Source organism: Eleutherodactylus coqui, chromosome 1 (assembly GCF_035609145.1).
Source record: "Eleutherodactylus coqui strain aEleCoq1 chromosome 1, aEleCoq1.hap1, whole genome shotgun sequence".
In the NCBI taxonomy this organism is placed as follows: domain Eukaryota; kingdom Metazoa; phylum Chordata; class Amphibia; order Anura; family Eleutherodactylidae; genus Eleutherodactylus; species Eleutherodactylus coqui.
Genome location: NC_089837.1, coordinates 303,536,449 through 303,562,615, shown reverse-complemented (window position 1 = coordinate 303,562,615; position 26,167 = coordinate 303,536,449). Strand labels below are relative to the sequence as shown.

At 43.2% G+C, this 26,167-nt stretch overlaps 1 protein-coding gene across 6 annotated transcripts in view; it reads right to left on the bottom strand.

The window, feature by feature from the left end:
- Positions 1 to 7,740: 7,740 nt before the first annotated feature.
- The window catches only part of INPP5B (inositol polyphosphate-5-phosphatase B), a 111,228-nt gene continuing 92,801 nt past the window's right edge, over positions 7,741 to 26,167 (bottom strand). For 5 of the 6 annotated variants that reach the window (XM_066574790.1, XM_066574794.1, XM_066574799.1 and 2 more), the window contains 8 exons: positions 25,647 to 25,757; positions 22,900 to 23,065; positions 20,014 to 20,249; positions 19,803 to 19,916; positions 17,201 to 17,285; positions 14,331 to 14,458; positions 13,034 to 13,145; positions 7,741 to 11,459 (listed from right to left, as the gene is read on the bottom strand). In XM_066574790.1, the coding sequence (XP_066430887.1) occupies positions 11,338 to 11,459; positions 13,034 to 13,145; positions 14,331 to 14,458; positions 17,201 to 17,285; positions 19,803 to 19,916; positions 20,014 to 20,249; positions 22,900 to 23,065; positions 25,647 to 25,757 (1,074 nt within the window). In that variant the 3' untranslated portion in view covers positions 7,741 to 11,337. The remainder of the gene's footprint in view (positions 11,460 to 13,033; positions 13,146 to 14,330; positions 14,459 to 17,200; positions 17,286 to 19,802; positions 19,917 to 20,013; positions 20,250 to 22,899; positions 23,066 to 25,646; positions 25,758 to 26,167) is intronic. The other variant, XM_066574792.1, reaches the window with a different exon arrangement.

Below are 26,167 nucleotides of genomic sequence, written 5' to 3'. Positions count from 1 at the left end.
GATCTATAAAGAGGCTCCCCTGACAGATGCCAGACATGAATGCCTTCTTAGACTTACTCTCTATCTGCGAGGGCTCTCAGATCTCCGTTGAGGAGAACCACCATAAAGCTATTGGATCAATGCAAAGTAAAACGGTCAACAAATGCTCTTCCCCAATGAATACAAAACTCTCTCTCTGGAGACAAAACATTTTCCCCATCTCCAGGGGACCTCTTGAAAATTGTCACGATCAGTGGATATAGATCCATTGTGTCACACAGTGGTTTGGCTTAGGGCCAAATCCAGAAGTGACATCTGAGGTACCCCAGTCTTCACCCATTAATCCCACCAATTGGGATGTGGGCTTCGCTGTGGGATCCTAGGCAGTTACACTGGAAGTGATCCCTGTAATAGTGCAGCAGATGCAACTTTAGACCAAGGCCTTGTAACTGAAGGTGTCAACTGGAGCATAGTCAAAATCTAAGTTGGACAGCACAACTTCAGAACAAGGAACAAGCTGGAGTTCAGGACACACAGAATGGCTTCAGCACAGTACAACAGCCCAGAGATCAAGGACTTCTCTTTTGCGCCACTCATATTTCTGTCCAAGTTGTAAACTGAGACCTCACTCCTATTGTTCAAATTGTTTAGTAGTTTGTTACTCTGCTATGTGAAGATTTTGTTTGTACCTCGGATACCTGTGTTGATGCCCTATTAAAATGATAAATACCATGCCATCCACAGCGGGTGTCAGCCTACTGAGCTGCACGATGAAACATTTAAACAAAACAACTTTCACAAAAACGTTGTCTTATGTATACCAAAATGGTATCAATGAAAAGTGAAATTGGGCAAGAACGCAAGCCCACATGACGCTCTGTTGACAGAAAAAAGAAGGAAAGCAATGGCATAATTGCTACTTTTAAACTTTAAAGTTTGTCAACACAGTTTCTGTACAACAACCTTGTGCAATTAAAAATACAAATTGTAAAACAAAAACAAAAGCCTTCATACGGCTATGGTGACTATAAAGATTGAGGGTGGTCAAGCTGTAAATATACTTTTAGGCTAATGTATTAAAAGCAAAAAAAGGCAGGAAAAAACACATAAAAACATAGAAAGACGTTCAAACAAGTGGGCAAATTCAAAGTGCACTAGATTTATAAGTAGTTTTGCTCCTTTCAATTACCAGTAATTAGGTGCAGATCCTGCCAGCTACCCTCTCCAATTTAGGCAGTGTCCGAATGTAGGTAACTGGCAACACACAATCTAACCTACATTCGGATGTTACCTATATCCAGGCTGAATGACTGCCAATAACACTTAGTACTCCAAGTTTCTGCATATGCTTGACAAAGGACGTTGAGCCCGAAATGTTGTAACTGTACTTCGTGTGAACATCTGGACTGTTCCAATAAACCTGACGAGCATTTAAAAAGAACCCAAAGGGTGAAGTCACACGAACGTATATCGGCTCAGTTTTCACGCCGAGCCGATATACGTTGTCCTCCTGTGCAGGGGGGGGGGGGGGGGGGAGAAGGAAGAGCCAGGAGCAGGAATTGAGCTGCCGCCCCCCTCTCTGCCTCCTCTCCGCCCCTCTGCACTATTTGCAATGGGAAGAGGCGGGGTGGGGGCGGGGCTAAGTTCGTGGAATTGGAGGCTGCCTCCCAGGTATTTTTTGGGAGGCCTTCCTATCCATTGGATCTTTCAATTGTGTGGCATCCTCAAAGGGCCAAGTTGTGTCTTTGAAGACTTTTGCCACAGGGACATCCACCCTAGGTATCTCCTCTCAGTCTGTTCAAACTTCTTTGAAGGGTTAGCGTCTCTTGATACCTTTGGAAGAAAATGAACCAGTCTGGTTTAATCCATTCTTTCCTAATCATTTTTTGCACATTAATGTCTACGGGGAAAGTAGGTCCCGTGCCTTTTCTCTAAGCCCCCAAAGACTTCATCTTTCATTGTCTGTCTTTTTTTTTGGGGGGGGGGGGGGCTCCTACATATTTAACATGGCTTTATTTGCCTTGATTAATTCCGCACTATCCTCAGAATTAAAAATAATGTTTTTGTAATCATCTGCATCAGATGATTCCACGGGCTCTGCCTGTTCTTCTGTATCTGAATTTAGAGAGCTCTTTTCGGAATTAGAATAGTAATACGAACTGCTTGTGCTCTCTGTTGTTTTAAAGAGGCCACAGCTGAGTGTACGTCATGACATGCTAAAGCTGAGCAGACTTCCTCCCTAATTAATGCTCTGATGTCATCCATAAATCCCTATGACTCTTCCTTAATTACTTTGACAATACAAATTTTACATAGGTATTTAGTACATGCTGGCGGAAGCTTTTTGACACGTGCTGCATATTTTTTTATTCCAGACTTTACTACCTCCTTCTTATTAACAAGGAAAGGCATATCAAATGCATAGATTTTACACACATACATTTTTTGCCAGATTCCATTTTCCCCAACAGGCTACTTATGACCCCAGAGGAAGCAGCTGATTCAGGTATGTCCAATACTGGAGTACTCATGTTATGTAGTACTGCAGATATGCTGGATAGTGGTCCTGTACACTGCAGGATCCTAAAAATGGAGTCCACCTTCTTTACTTCTCTCAGATTCCTTTATTTTTTTCAAATTTACTGTTCGTTCTGCTTCTCCATGCCCCGCCCCAATTGAGTCATCGCGCTGGTCACATGGCCCTGAAGGCTCTGCCCCCCAGCTACAACTAGGGGAGCGACAGAACGCCGCGCCTGCCCTATGCAGACCCACGGAGACCATACTGGCAGCTTCAGGAGCGGGCGACCGAGTGCCCTGTGGCCTCCATGTAGAGCGAGCCTGGACCACAGAGGGGTGAAATTTGTCTCGAGACAACCTTGCCTGCAGCATCCCGGGTGAAGAATCCTAAGAAAGAGTGACTCCGATCTGGTGTGAGTATTTGCACCTCTTCAAGCAGGTGACAGGCTGCATTTTAATAGGGAGGGTGCAGCTGTGCTGGGGGAGAAGATGGCTAGAAGGCTGGATGAGTGTTTAAACTAGGGACGGGAGGGCAAAAAAAAGAAACGGGGTGTAGACAGTGTAGATAGCGACCTGGGGCTAAGTACAGTTAGAACTGACAGAGCAGCCAAGAGTACCATTAGTAGCACAATGAATATAAAGAACAACCACCATATCAATTGTATGGCAATGAATGCAAAACGTCTGATCGGTAAAGTGAGTGAGCTTGAAGCGAGAATGACTGATGAAAATTACGATATAGTGGGTATAACGGAAACATGGCTTGATAAGTGCAATTGGCCGGTGAATTTACAGGGTTACAATCTCTTAAGAGACTGTGGGGAACAGAAAGGGGAAGGGGTAGGTTTGTACGTTAAATCCTACTTCATGCCGAGGCTATGGGAAGATATAGGTGCAGGAGAGAAACGTGTAGAATATCTATGGGTAGAAATACAGGGAGAAAAAAAACTAAACAAAATACTGATAGGACTTTCCTATAGACCACCAAAAGAAACAGAAGAAAACGGAAACATTATTATTAAAGGGGTTGTCTCGCGGCAAACCTCAAAATTTTACCTTACCCCATTTCCCCTGTCACCCCCCCGGCATAAAATAGCAAATTAAAGCGGTTTTTAAACCGCTTGCTACTTACCGATCCGACGAAATAAGGACTTTAAAAAATCTTCTCCCTAAGATGGCCGCCGGTCCTTTCCCAGGGATGCACTGCGGTTTTCTCCCATGGTGCACCGCGGGTCTTCTCCCATGGTGCACCATGGGCTCTGTGCGTTCCATTGCCGATTCCAGCCTCCTGATTGGCTGGAATCGGCGCACGTGACGGGGCGGAGCTACGCGATGCCGCGTAGAAGGGGGCGGAGCCAGAATGCCGCTCGTGCCTGGACCGAGCAGAAGGGGAGAAGACCGCACAGCACAAGCGCGTCTAAAAAAGCATGAAGACAGCGAAATTAGACGGAGCCATGGAGACCGGGACGCCAGCAACGGAGCATGTAAGTGAATAACTTCTGTATGGCTCATATTTAATGCACGATATACATTACAAAGTGCATTAATATGGCCATACAGAAGTGTATAACCCCACTTGCTGCCGCGAGACAACCCCTTTAACCCTTTCCAGTCCAATGTCGGGCCTTCCCCGACATCATCATTTCCCTCCACAGCTCCGATGTCGGGGCAGGCCCGACACTGCAGTGCAGGAGTGGATCTGCACCCGATCGTCAGACACATTGGGTGCAGATACACTCCTGCACTGGTCCTCATCGAGGACCACCGATGAGAAGGCAGAAAGGGTTCCTTTACACATTACATAGCTCTCAATTAGCGCTATGCAATGCATAGATTCCGGTCGGCGATCATGTGACCGCCGGTGTTACCTGACCCCCGGCGGTCACATGAACGCCGAGCCAGGAGCCTGCACTGTGGGAGGACCTGCTTACCTGACCGGCGTCTTGCGCATTCTCCTTCTGTCTCCCGACCCGGCGATCATGTGACCGCGTGATCACGGAGCCGGGAGGCAGAAGGAGAATGCGGAAGACGCCGGACAGGTAAGCAGGTCCCTCCCTGCACCCTCCTGAACTCTGTCAGTTCAGGAGGGTGCAGGGAAAATGTATTTTTTCTCACCCATTCTCCCCAGCTCCAATTTATTTGGAGCTGGGGAGAATGGGTGAGAAAAAATAAATGGATTGGAAAGGGTTAAGGGAGATAGAAGAGGTGTCAAACCACAATGAAGTAATTATTATTGTGGACTTTAATTACCCGGATATAATATGGGAAGACGAACCCTGCAAATCTCACAAGGGTGATAAGGTCTTCAGAACAATTAAGGGCTTCTGTCCACGGGCGAATTCTCACTGCATTCCCCGCAGCGATAATCCAGACGCAGGGAACGCTTTCATAGCGTTGCTATGGAAAGTGCAGTCCCCCTGTCCAAGAGCAGAGAGTCATAGCGATTGTCCACTCACGGCCGGCAATTCGCAGCATGCTGCGAATTGCCGTGATTCTCCGTGGTGACCCTGATAGGCTCAACGCGGAGATCCATCTGCTGGCTCCTGCTCCTGGGCGATGGCTCCCACGGCGGATCTCCGGCACGGGATTTCGCAACGCCCGTGGACAGGCAGCCTAAAGATAACTACCTTGCCCAGCTTGTGCGGTAGCCAATTAGATAGGGCCACTCTGGACTTACTATTAACTAACAAACCGGACCAAAAAAAACCCCTAAACTTTAGTAAAGCAAAATTTAATCAGCTTAGAACTACTATTGGTGACATTAATTGGGACAACATCCTCAAAAAGAATAGTACAGACAACAAATTGGAGAAGTTTAAAAACATCCTAATCACCTCGTGAGCAGTTCATACCCTTTAAAAATAAAAGAACTACAAGTAGAAGGAAACCAATGTGGCTCGACAAGACGGTAAGGGGGACAATAAACAAAAAAAAAAAGAAAAGCGTTTAAACTACTAAGTCAAAAAGGCAGCAAAGAAGTACTAAAATCATACAGGGAAGAAAACAATATGTAAAGAAAATATCAAAATTATTAAGGAGGAGGAAGAAAGACTGATCGCCAAAAAGAGCAAAAATAATAACCCTAAACACTGAGAGCACTGACCCTTTAACAAATGATGCAGGAGAAATCATGTGTATTCACAAATGAAAAAGAAAAGTCACATGAGATGTGGGGGAATAAAATGAACCCCCCACTAAATATTGCATGCCTAACACAGGAGGAAGTGCAGAGCTGGTTAAAGAGGATTAAAACCGATAAATGACCGGGTCCAAATGGAATACATCCAATGGTTCTAAGGGAACTAAGTGATGTGATAAACTAGACGACCATATCTTTATGGGTACTATCAAGACCAGGGTTGTACCACTGGATTGGCGCACTGCCAGTGTGGTTCCAATATACAAAAAAGGGGTCCAAAAGAGAGCCTGGTAACTACAGGCTAATAAGTCTCACTTCAATAATTGGGAAAATATTCGAGGGGTTTCTGAGAGACACCAACCTAGAATACCTCAAGGAAAACAACACCAGCATGGTCTGACATGATCGACCTCTCATGAACTCAATTTCATCAGCTTCTACGATGAAGTAAGTTCTAGGCTGGACCTGGGAGAGTCTATTGATCTTGTATATCTGGACTTCTCTAAAGCATTTGACACTGTGCCGCATAATAGGCGGATATATAAAATGAGACAGCTCAGATTGGGTGAAAACGTGTGTATCTGGGTAAAGAACTGGCTCAGAGATAGAAGACAGAGGGTGGTAATAAATGGATTGAACTCTGATTGGGCCACCGTCGCTAGCGGGGTGCCACAGGGTTCAGTACTAGGCCCCATTCCGTTCAATATATTTATCAATGACCTGATAGAGGGACTGCATAGTAAAATATCAATATTTGCAGATGATACAAAATTATACAAAATAATCAATGCAACGGAGGACAAGGTACGGCTACAAACGGACCTAGATAAGCTGGGGGCTTGGGCAGAAAAATGGCAAATGAAGTTCAATGTGGATAAATGTAAGACTATGCACATGGGCAGGAGAAATGGATGTCACCAATATACACAAAATGGTGTACTGCTAGGGAAAAGTGATATGGAAAAAGACCTGGGGGTACTAGTGGATTGTAGATTAAACTAGAGTAACCAATGCCAGATAGCTGCTGCAAAAGCTAATAAAGTCTTGGGGTGCATTAAAAGAGGTACAGGGGCGAGGGACGAGAACATTATCCTCCCACTATATAAGGCACTTGTCAGGCCTCACATGGAATACTGCGTACAATTCTGGTCACCGGTGATCAGGAAAGATGTTACAGTGCTTGAGGGGGTTCAAAGAAGGGCAACTGAACTAATACATAGAATGAGAGGGGCTGGAATACCCAGAAAGGCTATCAAAATTGGGATTATTCATCCTTAAAAAAAACACGACTAGGGGGCGATCAAATAACTATGTATAAATACATGAGGACAATACATGGATCTCTCCCATGATCTGTTTATACCCAGGACTGCGATGGTAACAAGAGGGCATCCTCTACGTCTAGAAGAAAGCAGGTTTTATCACTGTATTAACACAGAAGGGGGTTCTTTACTGTAAAAGCAGTGAGACTGTGGAACTCTCTGCCTGAGGACGCCATGATGGCAAAATCCATAGAGGAGTTTAAGAGGGGACTAGACGTCTTTGTAGAGATATATTACAGGATATAGAGATTAGGTGACCAGTGGGTTGTTGATCCAGGTCTTACAGACAGGTAGGAACTATTAAAGTTTGATCCAGGGATTATTCTGACTACATTATGGAGTCAGGAAGGAATTGTTTCCCCTGAAAGGGCCAATTGGCTTCTGCCTATTGTAGTTTATTACCTTCCTCTGGATAAATAAGGGGGTGGGGGCGGTTAAAACAGACAACTAGATGGACATTGTCTTCATTCAGCCTAAGGGCTCCCTCTCTTGCCCATCGGACCCCGACAATGTGATTGCGGGATCCAAATGGGTTGCCATGGCACCTAGAGGCCTCCTGGTCCACTAGCTATGGGTGCTTCATAGGCTTTCTAACACACTGCTACACTGAAGTATGGTGTGCATTAGAACAAGAAAAATAAAATATGGTGATATTCAAGTATACACACACATACATATATTAGTCCTGCATGTTTTTTCTTTTCTTTCAAGATCCACTCTGTTGGAGTTACCAGAGATATTTTTACCCCCTTAATGGGGGTCTCTGAAATTTAGGTAAACAAGTTAAATCGATAAAGAAAAATTTATTCTCTTAGTATCTTACAGGTTCGGTAGTTCAAAATATATTCTTTGTATTAATATAAAACAATAAAATAAAACATCAAGTGTCTTGCAAATACATAACGTCTGTACAAAGGTTTTACAGCAGAAAGTTTACAATGAAGAATAAAAACTCAGAAATGTGGATTTATCTCAAAAGTGGCACATGGAGTTTAAAAAAATAAAAAAACTAAGTAAAACTACAAATAACTTTACAGTCTAAAAATACACATTTATGTCTCAAACACTTCAGTTATCCCGCTTGGACAATATACAGTACATTTTGCTGGAAATGCCTGCAGGTTGTAATTAGCTGACTGATTTATGGCACTGGATGTATGACTATATACAACCACTGACATTACTGCCTGATGTCACATGTCATCAGTAAATAGATTCCTAAAACCACAAGATTACAATTAACAAGGCAATACAATGTAGTTATTGTCTTTTGTGTGCAACTAAGGCTCTGTTCACATTTCTGTCAAGGTCTTCAGTCAAATGGTGGAAACAAATAATCGCAGGCTGTCTTTTCTGGTAGAATGAAGGAAACCAGGCAGATTATAGCCAAGTCAGGTGCTGCTGGTTTCCCTCATTGGAGAGCTCCAGAATGCCGTTCTTTTCCTTCTTCTGTTCCTTGAGGGAACAGAACGACGGAAAGTTTAAATGCAATGTAACAAGTATTGTGGGAAAACACTAAGGCTTTATACCAAGGACTTACATATATAAGTAATTTACAGTGTAACTAACATTACATTTGTTTTGTATGTCATGCATAAATTTTCATAAACACAGATTCAGCTTACTCAGGTGACAGTTATGGTCTATTGTTCATGGCAGAGAACAATGTAGATCACTAGAGAAAGAATGTAAAATTCTAATATTTTAGGCCGAATGCACACGGGCGGAATTTCTGCCGTTGCACGCTGCGACAGGATTGCATTGGCTTATGCAATCCTACACAAACAGCTGCGATTTTGATTGCGAAAAACCTGCGCAACAACAAAATCGCGGCATGTCCTATTTCAGTGCAAGCCTGGCTGACGCGCCAGCTCTACACTGCGCATGTGCACCAGCCAGCACATCCACAGAGAAGAGTCAAGAAGCCGGACAGTTAAGCCGCGGTGGTCACTGCAGGGGCACAGGTTGCATTCCGCTGTAAGAATCTCGCAGTTGAAATCCGACTCGGGCCGTCTGCATTCGGCCTTAGGATGAGAAAAAAAAAAAAAGCAGCTTTTCAGATACATTTTTAGTAAGGGAATATTTTTTATATCCTGTTCTTTACAGTGTATAAGATGGCTGTTTCATTAATGTATTGGTATTGATCATTGAAAGCACATCCTAACAGGAATGCCAGTACATAAAGATGTGCAGTATAGTCTAAAAAAAAATTGCCTCTGCTCACTAAGGCCTCCCTCACACAGGCGTTTTTTTTTTTACAACGCACCCATTCATTTCAATAGGGCTGCTCACACAAAGCTAAAAACGCAGCGTCTTCAACGATGCGCTTTGACAGCGATGCATGTTCTATCTTTGGGCGTTTTCAGTCTTGGTTCACCCATTGAAATGAATGGGCAGCGGTTTCAGCACTGCTGAAAATGTGGCAAAAAAGGCAATACTCACCTAGCCATTCCCATCTGGGTCACAGCTGCTGCTCCCTGCCGCTGCTCCAGGCTTTCCCTGCACTGCCAAATCTATTGCTGTAGGCCAGGTTTGAGATTGGGCATCAAGCCAGCGCCGTGAACAAATTACAGCCCTTCATTGACTGCCTCAACCAATCAGAGCCGGCAAGCTCTGATTGGCTGAGGCAGTCAATGAAGGGCTGCGATTGGGCATCGAGCCTGCGCCAAGAACCAATCACAGCAATCTATTGCTGGAGACGGGGGTTCTCAAACCTGGCCTACGGCAATAGATTTGGCAGTGCAGAGGAAGCCCGGAGCAGCGGCAGAAATCAGCGGCTGCGACCCGGACGGCAGGGGCTAGGTGAGTATTGATGTTTTGTGAGTATTAAATCTGTGTGAAAGAGGCCTTAGTGGTGCTTCTTTTACACTTTGGATTGCTCTCCTCTTAAGGCAATGTTCACACAATGGATTTTTTTGCTGCAAATTTGCCATGGAGTCCGCATAAAATCTGCATGTCTAAAGTACCCAAACATATGTAATTCTGCACTGTAATCCATATGGAGCAGGGTTTTTTACACACGCAGATTAGGTGGTGACGTCACTTCTTGACGCAGATTCCATGCTGAATCAGTGTTGAGAATTCTGCATGCAGATTTTCTACTAAGAAGAACCAAATCCACATGAAGACACCTAAACAAGTGCACAACTCAGTAGAAATCTGCAGCACAGCTACAAATTTCTGCCCCAGATTTGAGGCAGAATGTATGTGAATAAAGTCAGACACTAATTCCTCCCGTGTGAACATACAGCACCCTTATACAAGTCATCAGGAGCTGGGGATTGTTTTCTTTCACATTACATGGCTCCTGTTAACAAAAACGGAATGTATTGTTAATGTCCTTTATTGCTACTTTGCACAGCTGCACATGGAACTGCTACATTTAGGTTGTGTTAACAAGTAAGCTTTATAAGAATTGACTATCCAAGCAGAATTCCATACACTAAAGAACGTCAGACTCCTGCAGCTTACCATTACTGACCCCAGAGAACACAAGCACCATAACAAATGTTTTTGCATTGTCAGACCATACGTTCTCATGTAAAGATGATCATTTCAATGAAAATCAAGCTTTGATAACCTTTATACTATATACAAAATACAGTATATCAACTTCTGTCCATATCTGTGTTGGAGTATTCTCTTGAAGTCTCCGGTACAGATCCATCCCAACATCCCAGACAAGATAGCGCAGCATGTTGTGCTATTCTGTCCATGAAAATGCTAGAGTGCAGGACGAAATCAAGTCCCCTCAATAGGGTTTGCCCAATGCCATTTGTTTTCGTCATAGGACGGATCCATCTCTATGGGACTTCGGTTTCCCTGCTCCCATAACAGAACAGGAAAAGGGAAACTCAAAAGCAGCTGTGAACAGAGCATTAGTTTACAGCTTAAATAGCAACGCACCAAGTTAAACAGCACTGAAAAGTCAGTAGGTTGCGGATGATCTGCAGGTAGTTGAGGAGAAATTCAGATCAAAGCTGTGATCTCAGCTATTATGGAATTGCTATTTAAGCAGCTTCTAAACTTATGTAAAGGACATAAAAAAATAGAAATATTAAGAGATCCTTAACGTATAGAGCTGCAAAATGAACATAAGATATGGTGAGGTAACGAGGGTAAATGAAGATGGTATGTTTGGGACAGATAAATATTTAAGTCATGTACATAATTACAGAGTTTATAATACTGGGTTATCTAAGGCACAGTGGTATGTGTTAGTAAAGGCATACAAATTCCCCCATACTCTTTCAACAAGCATGAAGATGTACAATATTATAAAATCAGATAAGACTCCATAAAAACTGTTATTTATAACCAGAACATACAGATGAGCGCACAGCTTCTGGAAGAAAGATGGTTAATAAGACAATCCAGATGCTAAGGATATTCTGCTGCACTGAGGAACGGCTGAATAAAGTCCTGACACTTTGTCTTGTCCAAGTTGCTGGGTGCTGATTGATCAGGCAGAGGTCTGAGTAATAGACTTCCAAATATACTGGCTGCAAATAAATACAAACAAAATAAGTGTAAAAGCAGGAAAGCCTTTACCGGATAATGTACAGTAAGGTTCTGTGTACACTGCCAGTACAAACCGACACCTTTTACTAGGATGAAGGAGCTAATGAGTCAATGAGGAAGGTATCATCGCTACAAGACAGCAAGCATATAGTGCCTCTAGTCATGTGCTGTAGTAACGGGGTTCATACAGGTTTTTTTTTTTTTTATTTATTTCCATGACTTTTCCATGACAAAATCTTGATTTTCAATGACTCGTGGAACTCGAAATACATGCAATCAAAAGATTGTTTTTTTATATTGTTTTATATACAAAAATATAAGAGACACACTGTGCTAAATTAGGCTATTTACAAACAGAGATTACACCTGCAACAGATAAAAAGTTGAGACTGCCAAATTCATAGATTTTAGGCCACTTCCACACGGGCGATTTCACATCTCTGTTGTATGGGATATCGTTGCGTTTTCTCATGGCAATATTGCGATTTTCTGTCGCTACAATATAAGCCCTACCCCAAAAATGAACCCTAGCTGGGAAAAAATAAATAAATAATAATATATCACCAGGCGCTGTCAGCTGCGGCGGGTGTTTCCTAGGCAGCTCTGGCACACTTCTTTAGTTTCCAGGCAGTCCTTCCTGGATTGGAGGTTTAAAATCCCCACCTCCAGGAAGGGCTGGCTGTGACTGGTTCTCGAGCGCCACGGCTCAGCCAATCGGAGCTGGCGCACGATGAACCAATCACAGCCATTCAATCAACAGCAGCTGACAGCACCTGATAGGTGATGTATTTTTTTTTTTTATGCAGAAAGGGCTTTTACAATAGGATTTCCTACTATAAAAGTTGCATCGCACAACACGAAAAACAGTGTTTTCGTGCGATGCAACAAAAAGGAAGGGTCCATAGGGAAACATGGGCTACAAAACATCGCAAATCGCAACTGTAAACAGCATGCCGCGATTTTGTATTCTCGCAACGTAGCAGCCTACAAAACATCGCTAATGTGAAAGAACCCATTGGAAAGCATGGGCTTCACATACATGCAATTTGTAGCACTGTCGCATTGGAAGAAAATTGAGCGATTTTGTCACCATGAAAGTGTACCGTATTTTCCGGTGTATAAGACGAATTTTTAATCCAGGAAAATCTTCTCCCAAGTCAGGAGTCGTCTTATACGTCGGGAATACGCTGTAGAAAAAAAAAAAAAAATCAATACTCCCCTCCTGCGACGCTGCTGCAGGCTGTCGCTCCCTCCTCTACGCCGACAGAGTATTGCTTTCTGGATGCGGGGTTTGAATGCCCCTGCTTCCAGAAAGCTAATGCTCTGATTGGCTAACTCAGCGCGGCGTCACCCAATGAAAGCTGGCGCTGGGTTAATCAATCACAGCCATTCAATGAGATAAGAAAACAAAAATCCATGACAAATCCGAAAATTCCATGACGTTTCCAGGTATTCCATAACTTTCATTAAATTCCACGTTTTCCGTGATGCGTATGAACCCTGGGTAAATTAAGTGTTATTTTTCATTTTCGTTTCCCACTATGGATGCACTTACCTAAAATATTCACATCCAGATGATTCTGTAATGAGTTATTTAGCAGCTCCCGTAGAAATGAGATCAAGCACTTGAACACATTCCTATGATGCAGTGGCAACATCGAAATAATCTAAAATGACAAAAAATTAATGGTTTTCGTATTTTTCTTAGCCATTTCAATGATGAGCTAATATATATTTTAAGGGCAGTTTTACACTAGTATATTACAGCCAAATTTCTGCATGTGTAGTATGGATTCGTGTCTTAGATGAATGCTATGGTTGATTGACACCTAACTGTGCAATGCATATGGACCAGAGATCCATACTATAATCTTAATAAAAACTCAATTCAGACTTCATACTGCCCTTTGATTCTAATGATCTACCACCAAGGGGCCTCTTTCATACGAGCGTAATGTCATTGCACGTCGCTCACGCAACGCCAATAGCCATTTATTTCTATTGGGCCACTTTTTTTTTGCATGCATATAACTCGCACAAAAAAAAAGGACTAAAAGAAAAAAAAAACCAAAAAACACACCGTGCACCATCTTGGTCTGTATTATGCGCACGTGTCAAACTGGCCTTAGAGAGCAATTCTGCTGCATTTACCAAAACAGTCAGTGTTAAAAAAAGAAGTGGCCTTGTGGTCACTGGCAGCCAATCAATTTAAATTACAATTGCATTTTAGACCACTAAGTTCTACTTGGTTGCTCTGAGTAACAAGACCACTTTTTTTTTTCTATAAGGCTGGGTTCACACAGGGCAAATTTGCCGTAGAAATTCCGTACGGAATTTCACTGCGGCAAATCCGCCTGCGGCCGCTAATTCCGTGATTGGCCAGTCATGTGGACGAGATTTGTCAAAAATCTCATCCACATGGAAGGGCCAATCCGTCACGGTAAAGCCGATGCAGTGGCGTGAATTTCCCGGCCGTTTATTTTATTTTTTTTTCCGTTGCAGCCTCGCTGCTCTCTATGGAAGTGCCGGCCACAACAGAGAAGCATGCAGCCAAGCCACTCCAAAACCCGCAGCTAAGTGCCGCAGGTTTTGAAGCTGCGCTTTCCTGGCGGAAATCTCACGTTTGTTCGCTGCGGCAAAACCGCAAGATTTCCATCGGGAATACAACCTGTGTGACCCCAGCCTAAGGCTTATTGAGGTAGAAAAACCGTATTACAAAAGTGTTGTGCATATCCCATTTTCCTTCCACCTGTGGGTTTGGCTGCTGTAACTACAGGAGTGCAGCTGCAAGCAGTCAAAACTATCTGTTAAACTTAGCAGTCTAGTGATGGGAGAACATCTAAGATCATTACCTCTTTACTACTGCTGTAATCTCCAGCGCACTCCAAACACCAGTTATAATAGCTGGAGCAGATAACCGGCTCTGGGAGGCCTTCTAGAAATAGCAATAATGCCTCCACAACAGAATGGTTGCTTCCAGCTTGCAGAACGTTAAGGAAAGCATTTCTCTGCTCAAAAAGCTCACAAAAAACAAGGGCCTACCAGAATTGGGCGAGGGCTCCAGGGCAACATGGCATGTAATTCTGTCTACACAGTCGCATGACCACACCACATTGTTGCACGAAAACCAAACTTGTTGAGTTTTTGGCAGCAAAGTTACAAAGTTACACATTACTTTTCTACGACAGGCAACAATATAATCGTGTGCAACTGCAACATGCTTGAGATGGTGGATTTTTAACAGAATTGCAACTTTGGTGTTTTGCAACTATTTTAAAACTGCGGACAAATCTCATACAGTTGTATCACATGTACCAAGACTTGATGATGTATGTAGCAATAGCCTTATACTGCCATATCATCTTACGCTGCACCCAGTAGTTCTATTAGGCTAATTGTGCAATACAGTTATCTGTTGGAGGTTTCACCTTTGAGAAGACCACCTTGTATTCAAGACCAGTTTTTCTCCTGTCTATGCATATTTGGCTTCTTTGAAAAAATGCCCCTCTAGAAGAACCATTTCTCACAGTAAGGCCTCATGTCCACTCGAAAAATACAACCCGTGCAGAATCTGCGGTGGATTCGCTTTAAATGGTATTTTTTTGCATGCAGATATCCGCACACATTGTTATCAATGTGATAGCAATGTTGGCGATCCGTGCGGAATCCGCGGCAGAATGGAGGATGCCGCGTAGTTCTCCCGCGCGTGAAAAAACGCAATTCTTTTAAAATGCCATCCGCGGGTGCAAAAATCAATTTAATGGACCGCGGATGGCCAATGATTCCCTATGGGCAAAATCCGCTGCGGAATCCGCAATTCCATTAATCTAGTGGACATGAGGCCTAAGGGCTCCTTCACACAGGTGACATGAAATCACCGCAGCGATAGCGCATCGGTGGTTCATGCATTTTCTTGCGAGCAATACTGCAATTTTGTAGTTCTACAAGGTCGCGCGACTTTACAGCACCACCTAAAAGGCGCAGTCATCTCCGGCGCGGGTCTTCCCTGAAGCTCCCTGGCACTTGCTTGGAGTCTACCAGCCCTTCCTGGATTGGAGATCAAAATCCCCGCCTCCAGGAAGGCCTGGCTGTGATTGGTACACGAGCAACTTGGCTCAGCCAATCATTGCCGGTGCACGATGAACCAATCACAGCCATTCATTCTTTCATTGAATAGCTGTGATTGGTTCATCGAGCACTGGCTCTGATGAGCTTTGTCGCTCAGCCAATCAGAGCCAGTGCTTGTTGAACTAATCACAGAAACATGGGCTACAAAAACTCACAAGTCGCATGCATATCGCGAAACCTGCAAGGTTTTTGACTCACAATGTCACAGACTACAAAACATTGCAAATGTGAGGGAACCCATAAGAAAGCATAGACTTTACATACGTGTTTTGTAGCAACATGTGAAAATCGCGCGTCTTTGTCGCCCATGTGAAGGAGGCCTTATTTTGAGTAGTCATCTCAAGAATCGATCTCAAGAAAATCCTAACCCAAACTAAATAGGTCAGCGACATGAGCTGAAGTATAAAGCCATGCTTACGAGCAGATTTTGCATCAAATCCACGCCCAAAAGTGTCCAATCTGTGTGAATGGGAATCTAAACCATAGTCTCAAGTCGGGGATTTGAAATAGTGTGCGGAAATTATTATATCCATCTCATAACTCTCCATCTACAGATCCCATGTCAGGAAACCAGCATGAACATTTTACCCATGGATTAGGAGCAGGATCCATGTTGGAGCTTTCTGATGCAAATGCAGATCTGCCTTACAAACACATGTGAGAGCATAGCCTAAAAGACGAAGCAGCAGAAAAACGATATTTTCCCATAGAATCTCTCTATTATCACAGTAGATTTGTTGTTCCTTGACAAGTGTGGAATGTCATCCCTTGGCCCATTGATTTTAGATAATTATGAAATTCCTTACATTTGTATCGTGGTGTAAGGCCACTCTCACATGCAGTCGGCAAAATGCCGCTATTTCAATCACAGTGTTTTGCCGTGATTTTACTTTCCTTTTCAGATGCAGGTTCCTGCCTCCGCCAGCGGGTTTTAATGTACCCCATCATTGTGATGGGTGATAAGGTGCGCTAAACACGGTAAAAGAGAGCAGACAGCGTTTGAAAAAGCAGCAATCGAGCGCATGTCTGCAAGACACAAGGGTCTTAGCCCACATTTTGTTCACAATATATGAGCCCATATAGCTGGGACCCTACACCGAGAGGCTCATTGCTGTTTAGGCATCGGCACATTAAATTAAACTTATAGGAAGTGCTGATTGAATCTGTTTTTTTGTTGTATTTGTGAAGGAGTAGCTGCATCCACATGTGTTGTGCACCACACTCGCCCATCTGTCCCAGAACCTTTTTAATTCTAGTAGAAGGACCAGAGTGTCGCTGAATAGATTTAGGGCCCTTTCACACAAGTGCAAATTTTCCATATACCAAATCGCTTTTTAGTTTTAATTTGCTGCTGTGATTTCCACACCAAAATGCATAAATCATCCAAAATAGCCCTTTATGGCACAACTCCTAATAATACAAGTAATAGAAAAACCTGGCAAGTTTTCTGCTCAAACGTATACTGTACGTTTCGGTCTGGTCATGAATTTTTTTTAAACAATCGGACTGCAGGTAGAAAAGACAGAAGCTTTGTAAATAGCACAAAGTATTGTGACCGCTGTCATTGAATTATATTTTAAGTCTTAAAGGATACGGATAGATTCTGGGAATCCAGTATCTAAACAGTCTCTAATGGCTTCAAATTCCGATCTTAACCCAGGCTGCTGGAACAAGTCTTCCTGCAATCAAACAATAAGAAAGGGTATAGTTAGGTTTACTAGCACACTATGTATTCTGAGTTACAAGCACACAAGTGGACAACCCTTCCAATATTCAACATTAAAACAATTCTGAATTCTACACGCTCCATGTATAACAATATAATGTAATACTATACTGTGAAACTACATTGCAAGAAGTCACTTCACAGCAACCAAATTGTGGCTCCCAGGCCACTTTATTAGAGATATGCATCTACTGGCATGTTGGAGCCCCTTTGGCCTTCAGAACTTCAGCAACTTATTGTGGCATCCATCCACAGGTATGAGGATGACACGGGGTGTGCCAAGAAAAACATTTCCTACACCATTAATTTGTATCCAGTAGCCTTTGGACACCTGAAAGGTTCAACGATTCATGCTGCTTGCACCAAATTCTGACCCTCCCATCAGCATGGAGCAGGAATCTGGATTTGACGAGGCAATGTATTTCTACTGTTCAGCAATCCAATTTTTGTGCCATTTTCTCTACTACAGTCTTGCCTTCCTGTTTTTAGGCACTCATACTGTTATAGTCTGCTGTTATAGCCCATTCATGCTAAGGAATGATGCGTTTGAAAGCCCCAGCATTGCATATGGCTGCTATTTGTTTGACTGAGCACCATCCATTCATCAGAATGAAACTTGACATCCTATTCTGACCTTTTGTCAACATGATCCCCTTTTTCTGCAGGTTTTCCTTGATCACACCATTCTCTGTATACCCTCGACACCATTGCATGAGAAAACCCCACAAGGTTGTCAGTTTTTGAAATACTAGCTCCGGCTAGTGTAGAAGCAATGATCAGGCCTTGTTCAAAGTGGCTCAAATCACTCAATTCTCCAATTTAATGTGGATTCCCATAAACTAATCCACCAAAAACAAACGAAAAAAAATAATTTTATGCTGCACTCCCAGGTCATTTGTCCAATTCCCATAAAACGTACCAATCGTGAAATAGTTTAATAAAAGTGGCCCTTCAGTGCAATTTCCCTAGATAAGCCACAGACATGCCAATGCTTTTAAAAGCTATGTGAGAAACCGGAATATCCAGAGAAGGCACAAGTTATTACAGTTGAAACAAAACAGCATTCAAATAACATTGGTGTCTGAATTAGAATGCATTTGATTTCGTTTTGCTTTTTATAATGGCCCTCCTGGATCCACCCAAGGCCTATTAGCTCAGTATGTGTGAAGCAATTAATGAGTTTTCCCCCTCACTGATGGATTAGTAATTAGTACTTTAGAATTATTCTGCCGTTGCGATAGAATCCAGCTCTCTCCCGGGGCCACTGTCAAATACCAAAAACTCCCTGTTACGCTTTTTCTTATTGGCAATGAGGCAAATAATCCCTAGAAAATGGAAATCTGCAACCCCTCCCCCGACATGTCTGATGTGGTTGGAAGCTATGGATAACCTAAAACAGATGGAGGAGTTGAGTGCTAAGGATGAGATGAGGTATTCTAAATTTTACAACACTTGGGCAGTATGGCTGCAGTTCAGGACCTCACCTGAACTAGAGGTGTGGTTGCGTGATGGCTCTTCCGCCCTTTAAATGGCTGGGATAGCCCCACTATTAGAGTCAATATGATATGTCAAGCTTGCAAAAATGAAATCTCAGGGATAGGACGGACCTATTGTATTCTATTCTACTCTATTTTATCTGATTCATTCTTTCCTACTCTAATCTATTCCAAATCTATTCTAGTCTAACTTACTCTATCCTATTCTATTTTATCTTATTCACTAGCTGGTTAATTTACAACCTTCTCTCTTATTCACTTTCTCTCCTCCCCCCCCCCCCTCCCCTCCCCTCTCCTTCTCTCTGGCCATACAGGCCTTTTCCACCTAATAAACCTACCGAAAGTCTTATTGTTTCTTTTATTTTCAAATCCCCCAAAAATAGGAAGTTTAGTGTTTAAGTTTCAGGGGGGTACGATTGATTGACTCTGATGTGTTATGTTTTACTTGTTTAACAAAAATTCCACACAGGATGTCAGGAGGCCGCAGAAGTTGCCAAGAACCGAGATGGCGGCTTGACCCTGACTGTAATGTATACTTTATTGTGACTGTAATGTATTCTCCGTTGCGAATAATAAAATACTTTTGAACCATAGAATCCAGCTCTCCATGTACTGATGTCCTGGTGATTCTCTGATGGACTTGTCTTCATACACAGCAGCCAATCAGAGGAGACAGAACTGCATGGGAAGAGCCAGAAGCAGCCTGCACCAATGATGAGACAGGGGGTGTGCCTCCCTAAACAACTGAGCCAAGGGTTGTGCCTCAGACTACCTGTAGACACTATAGTTTGATCACAGCTCTGCTCTAATGGAGCTGAGCAGCAAAGGCACAAAATCTGAGAAGACAAATAGAGCAGGTAATCATCCCCTACAGGCACTGGAATGTATTTTTCCCTCCTGACTGGTCACCAATATATAAAGCCATCAATAATGGTTGTAGTTTGGTGAAAAAAATGGAATAGGAGAGACCTGACCTGCAGGGATGCATTCCGGTGTAAGTGATCAACCATCATCCAGAGCTCTTTGGGGACATCTAAAGGTTTCACTGCACCAACAAAATCATCCTTCATTTGAAGAGGCATATGTGCCTACAGTTGCAAAAAGAGAAAGACAAACAAACACAGTTCATCTATTAAATCTGAGTAGTATTAAAGCATATCTAACATATTGATGGGATGAGCATACTAGTTCTCTGATGGTGTCAGGAGACATGTCTCTGATGGGCTCCCTCATATAACATAACATCTGGATGGAGGAGCCATAGCAGCTGCGCAGATAGTCTCCGCTCACAGACAAAAAGAAGTCTTTTCCTCTATCCAGGTGGAGAATTAAAATGTCTTCCAAATCTTCCTCCCCGCGGTTCAGACGAGCAGCCGTTTGATTATTGACAAATAACTCCAGCTCTATTTGTGCTTCTGATCCTAGAAATGGAAGCAAAGACCTGATTGCAATTTTGAAACATGTAAAAAGAACAATATGTAAAACTCTAGGCACGAAAACACAGCCAGTAACTTCTGGTACAGGGACAATCCGAAAAAGGAAATTCAGGTTCTTTGTAGTTGCCCTGGGCTCCAAGCAGCAAGCTGCAGACTTCCATGTGCAGCGGCCTGTAGTCTGCAGTTGGGATATCCTATATACTGTTAAATTGTCCGTAGTCAGGCACAGAGAATACATGGGCATCACAGGGAAATTTCACAGTCCTGTTCCATATTCAGGTCTCGCCTGCTGTGGCAGAGTGTACTGTTAATGGGAAAAGATACATTCCTACCTACTGTAATGTTACTTATTAAGTCACAGCATGACACACTGTTAAGGCTCATTTACACGCAAAGATGAATGCTCAAAATTCATCAGAAACTGACAGTTTTGAGCGAATATTTTGCATTAGCTACTAATGGGCTAATTAGTCCATTAGTGGCTAACTAGCATTATTTGCATGTATTTAGAGAACAGCGGGTGGTCTGTTCTCTAAATATAATTGATTTGTTCTGCCGCGGGCTGCATACGTTATCAGCGCTGCCCGCGGAAAACACAGTGAGCAGTTCCTGTTATCGGGACAAAGGATTTTATGATGACCTGAAGTCAGCGATGATCGAAGAGTGTACGGTAAGTGCAAGATGGGCACGCATTTACACGCAATGGCTAATCGTTTCATGTAAATGGGGCTTTAGGCTATGCCACACTGTAACTAATTAAAGCTGTGGCTTAAGATAGAGCCATACTCCATCTCCCAGGAATGTGAGCTAATAGGCACCTATTGATTACAATACACCAACTGATAATGAGAACATTAAAAGTAAGCAAAGTAAAATCTCTCCCACCTCCATATTTAACTTGAGGTGCACTTTAACTCCTTCCTAACGTCTGCCATACATGTACGACAGAGGGAACTGTACAGAAGGGACACAGGATCTGAGCTCACACCATAAGCAGCCAGTGCAGACAATGGCTTGAAGCGGAAATAATTCTGATCAAGGCCATTTAGTCCCTTAGCTATTGATGAGAACAGCAACTGAGGCATCTAATTGGTTAGATAGGAGTGTGGCTCCTTTTGTCAAACAATACAATGAGCCCCAGCATCCCCACAATGTGATTGTGGGATGCCGAGCAATTAATAAGGCAGCCAGAGACTTCCAGGCCTGCCATTGAAATACTTCTTGTAAGACGAGTTATAGGATAGAGCTAAAAACACAATGCACTGCAATGGGGAAGTACTGCAGTGTATTGTACAATAAATCACATAGCGTCTTGTTACCAAGGGTTAACCCACAACATTTTAAAAAAATACTGTATATACTCGAGTATAAGCATCAAGTTTTACTCCCAAAAAACTGGGAAAACTTGTTCACTCGAGTATAAGCCTAGGATAGGTTTATACTCAAGTGAGGTCCGTGCACAATTGCTTTCAAATAAAGCAATGGGCTGCGTGCAGCAATTTTCGGGGAAGGGCTTTAAATATAAGCTCTTCCCTGAAAGTCATCCCTAATGTGTAAAAAATTAAAAAATAAATACCCTACCGCCGCTGTCAGGTCTCGGGTGCATCTAGCCGCTTGGTCCTCTGGCAGTGCAGTGAAGTTCTTTCAGTAGACGGGAATTTAAAATCCTCGCCTACTAAAAGGTCTGGATCTGATTGGCTGAGTGCTCAGCCAATCACAGGCAGTGGTCAGCCATTCATTGAATGACAGCTGAGTGCTGCCTGTGATTGGTCACAGCCCTCAGTCAATCGCAAGCAGCACTGGGTCATTCATTGAATTCAAAATGTTGAAAAATGAAATTTTATTCCTTTTTTTTTTTTACACGTTAAACAAAAAAAAAAAAAAAAAAACAACAAAAAACAAAAAAAAAAAATTAAAGCATCAAACAATGTTAGATTTTGCAGTGAACACCACTGATATTGGTTTGCACTGTTCTTTATGTCCAAGGCCTCATGTTCACAGGCAGTTCGGAGCCCGCAGTGGAATCAGACCCTGCTCGTGGCCGGCGACCCTGCTTACCTGTCTGGGTCTTCTTTTTTCTGTACTGCGGATGTATGCGGAAGCACCGACCAGCACACATGCGCAGTACAGTTTTTTTTCAAACTCCTTCTTTCCCTCGGACATCGCGGACAGGCCGTGGATCAGACAGCTTCCATTGACTTCAATGAAAACCTTCGGTGCGGAAGCCACACTAATATGGAACATGCAACGATTTGTTTTCCACATGCGGAATCCGGAAAAACAATTCCCCAACATATACCTAGTGTTTGTCCATAGCCCCCCTTCTGCCCAGCATATACTAAGAGTGTATTATTCTGGCATATGCTGGTCTGCCACGCGTACCCATACCTTTTAGTCACTGTGAAGCAAACACGTAGGGAACTACACTTTCCCATGTACAGACAAACTAAAGAAAATTCACAGGATCAACAAATCACTGTCGACCTATCTAGTGGGATACGCTGCAGCACACCAGCGAAGGAGTCTTCCGAGATGGCCCTCTTGCATAGGCTCAAAACAAGATGAGCACAGAGCCTAACGTGTTGTGATATAGTGAACACTGGGAATGTCAGCAAGTATTAGCAAGCGCGTATACCTGGTGTAAGAAATCCTTTACTTGGGTTAGCTCGCAGCCACGGTTTACTGTAAGATTGTTCATCCAGCTTACTTATGAATTCATACTGACAAGCCACTTGCCCATCATTATGAATGACGAATGTCTGGACTTGCAGCTGCATGTACTTAACGTCCTGGAAGTGAAACTGTGGAATAGACAACATAACAATGAAAGGCAACTTAAAATGCTAATAACACTCATCTAAAAAGTTTTCAGGCTGTATGCCTATGGATCTAATAGCAAAAAAACAGAACACAGACGAGTTTCTGAAACTTGGTTAAAATCTGTATTGTCTGTATAATAAAATTACAGAAAATGATGGCAACTGACATAACAAGATATGGTAACCGACGTAACCTGACAGGTCAGGAAAGTCAGCAGTATGTGATCTGCATTTGCATCCGTATTTACTGTAATTTGTTTTATCCCTTTCTGGGTGAATACTGATCTGTATTTGCCCCCCCAAAAATGCAATATGGAGGCAAAAACAGATAGAATTAGATCATGCGGTGACTCAGAGGTCATCATCCTGGAACACCTAAGATCCACAACTAAATAATCGATTGACAAAAGACTCAAGTCTCAGAAGCAAACTTTAGAAGTATGTGAGGCAGACAATGCACGTGTCATGCAGCATAAAAATGGATTCTAGCGCCACGCGAGTTGCACATGGTTCAACACAGTGGTCCTAAGGAAAATTTTTCTTCTAGTATTTCCACAGGATAGGAAATAACTGGCCGATTAGTGGGGTTCCAACAGCTGAGACCCCTGCTAATCTCCGTATCCTCCTCATGGAGGTTACAGCTTATCTTTTGCAGGCTCTACCTCCCCTCCCTCTTGCTGTCGGGGTCCCCCAGGGCTTGGTCCTCGACCACCTCCTCTTTTCCATCTACACAGCCCCTATTGGACAACCCATCAGGAGATTTGGCTTTCAGTACCATCCCTACGCTAACGACACACAGCTATACACCTCTTCCCGTCACATCACAGCACCCTTCCTTCAGAATGCCACCGACTGTCAGAGAGAGGACATTGTCCGCTGTCTCTAACACTAGCTAAACCTGAACCTACCAAAAACTGACCTACTGGTGTTTCCGGCCTCTGCTAACCCACCTCATCCTGACATCTCCATCTCAGTGTGTGGCACCGTAACTCCCAGCACCCTCGCTGCTTTGGGGTTATATTCGACTCCGATCTCTTTTACGCCCTATATGCAATCTCTCGCCCAAACATGTCAGCTGCACCTCAAGAACATTGTGAAGATTCGCCCTTCTTTCACCGTGGACATGCAAAAAACGCTCACTGTTGCCCTCATCTGCACTCGGCTTGATTATTGCAACTCACTGCTGATCGGCCTCCCTCACAACAGACTCTACCATCTCCAATCCATCCTAAATGTAGCAGCCAGGCTCATCTTCCTGTCCAGCCATTACTTGGATACCTCTGCCCTGTGCCAGTCACTGCACTGGCTGCCCAATAAATACAGAATTCAGTTCAAACTCGCTACCTTCATCCATAAAGCTCTCCATAGCACCGTGCCGCCCTACACTGTCTCCCTCATCTCAATTCACCACCCAGCCCGCGCCCTCCACTCTGCCAACAAAATCAGATTAGGCGCCCCTTGAACTCAAATCTCTCATTCCAACCTCCAATACTTCTCCAGAGCAGCACCAGTCCTCTGGAACGCGCTACCCAAAACTAGCCGGGCAATCCATGACCAACAAAACTTCAGTCGTGCTCTAAAAACGTACCTCTTCAGGGAGACATACCATATCCCCTAAACCAAACCCCTCTGTACTCCGCCTGATAACATGCTCCCTGTCCTAATGACTGCAACCCCTGCCAGTCGCCATCAACCGCCCCCTGCACTCATACTGATTCAGCCACTACACAGCTCAATTTGATCATTGTCTGTGTACAGCACCCCTCACTCTCCACCTTGCCATACCATGCCCATCTCCAGCCCCTTTACCTTCTGTATCCCCCTATTATCTGTAGTATGTAAGCTCATTGAAGCAGGACCCTCACCCCTAGTGTCTCTATCAATTAAGTATTTCATGCAATCATGGTTTTGTTTCTGTTCCCCCATTTTATAAGCGCTGCAGAATAGGTTGGCTCTATATGAAGATTATTTATTATTAATCAGTGCCCTAACTTTGTTTTATGGGGAAGGGGTGCAAAAAGGGAGCCCCTGTCCTAAGTAAGTGATATAAATTGTGTTGCTAGCATTGACAATTGCATTCAAAAGATTAAAAGGTTCAAATCTGAGATTTCTCTGACCCAACCATTAGATCAAGTGTCCTTATAGCCAAGCACCCGCTATACCCAGCATGAAAAATCTATACTAGGCTTCTGATATGCAACTGTATAAAAGTCATGTGCATCGGAATAAGACCTCTTAGTCGCGTTCATTAAAAAAGTGCATTTATGGCCATTAGGGGATTAATCACTAAACATGAACACCGCTCAGGACAGGGTACAGTATTTCACCGTGTAATGAAACGGTGCTGCAGATTTCACTATTAGCATGGGAATTCCACAATACATTATGCATAGAGCACATGTGTGCACGTCTGCCGCATGTCCTGCGTAGCATAAAAATTATTTTGGTACATGGGAATGTGGTTTTTAAAACCCCAAGCACCTTTATTTTACTGTAATTTCTCACATGTTTTCTGTGCACTAACAATACTTTAACACACAAAAACACAAGTTTATAACTATACCTCTCGTTGAGACAGAGTAGCTGAGGGAATGCAGTCATTTTCCATCTTGTCCAAAGAACGGACAATTTCCTCAAATGCTTTCCTATACAGATCTTCTTTAACCACTTTTATCTGCACAGAAAACAGGTAATGAATACCATATTTTTTTGGACTATAAGACGCACCCCAGATTTAGACAACCGAAAACAGAAAACAAAAGCCCATGACAGCACCAGTTAGAGATCACCTCCCATCCAGACAGCAACCTCCCAGATCTCTAAAGACAGGCACAACCCTTCACCTCCTCCGTTCTGTAGCAAGATCCACAAACTAATTGAGACCTAGCCCTTATTTATACTTACAGATTATTACAATTTTATTAAAGGAGGCCTAACTCAAATACTGCAGTAGGCGAAAAATGGTGCTGTCATGGGCTCATGGAAAACCGATTATTGGTAATCTCATGTTTTCCTTATACCCATGACAGCACCAGTGAGACAATAAACTAGATTAATAACCTGTACGTCACAGAAGAGGAAATA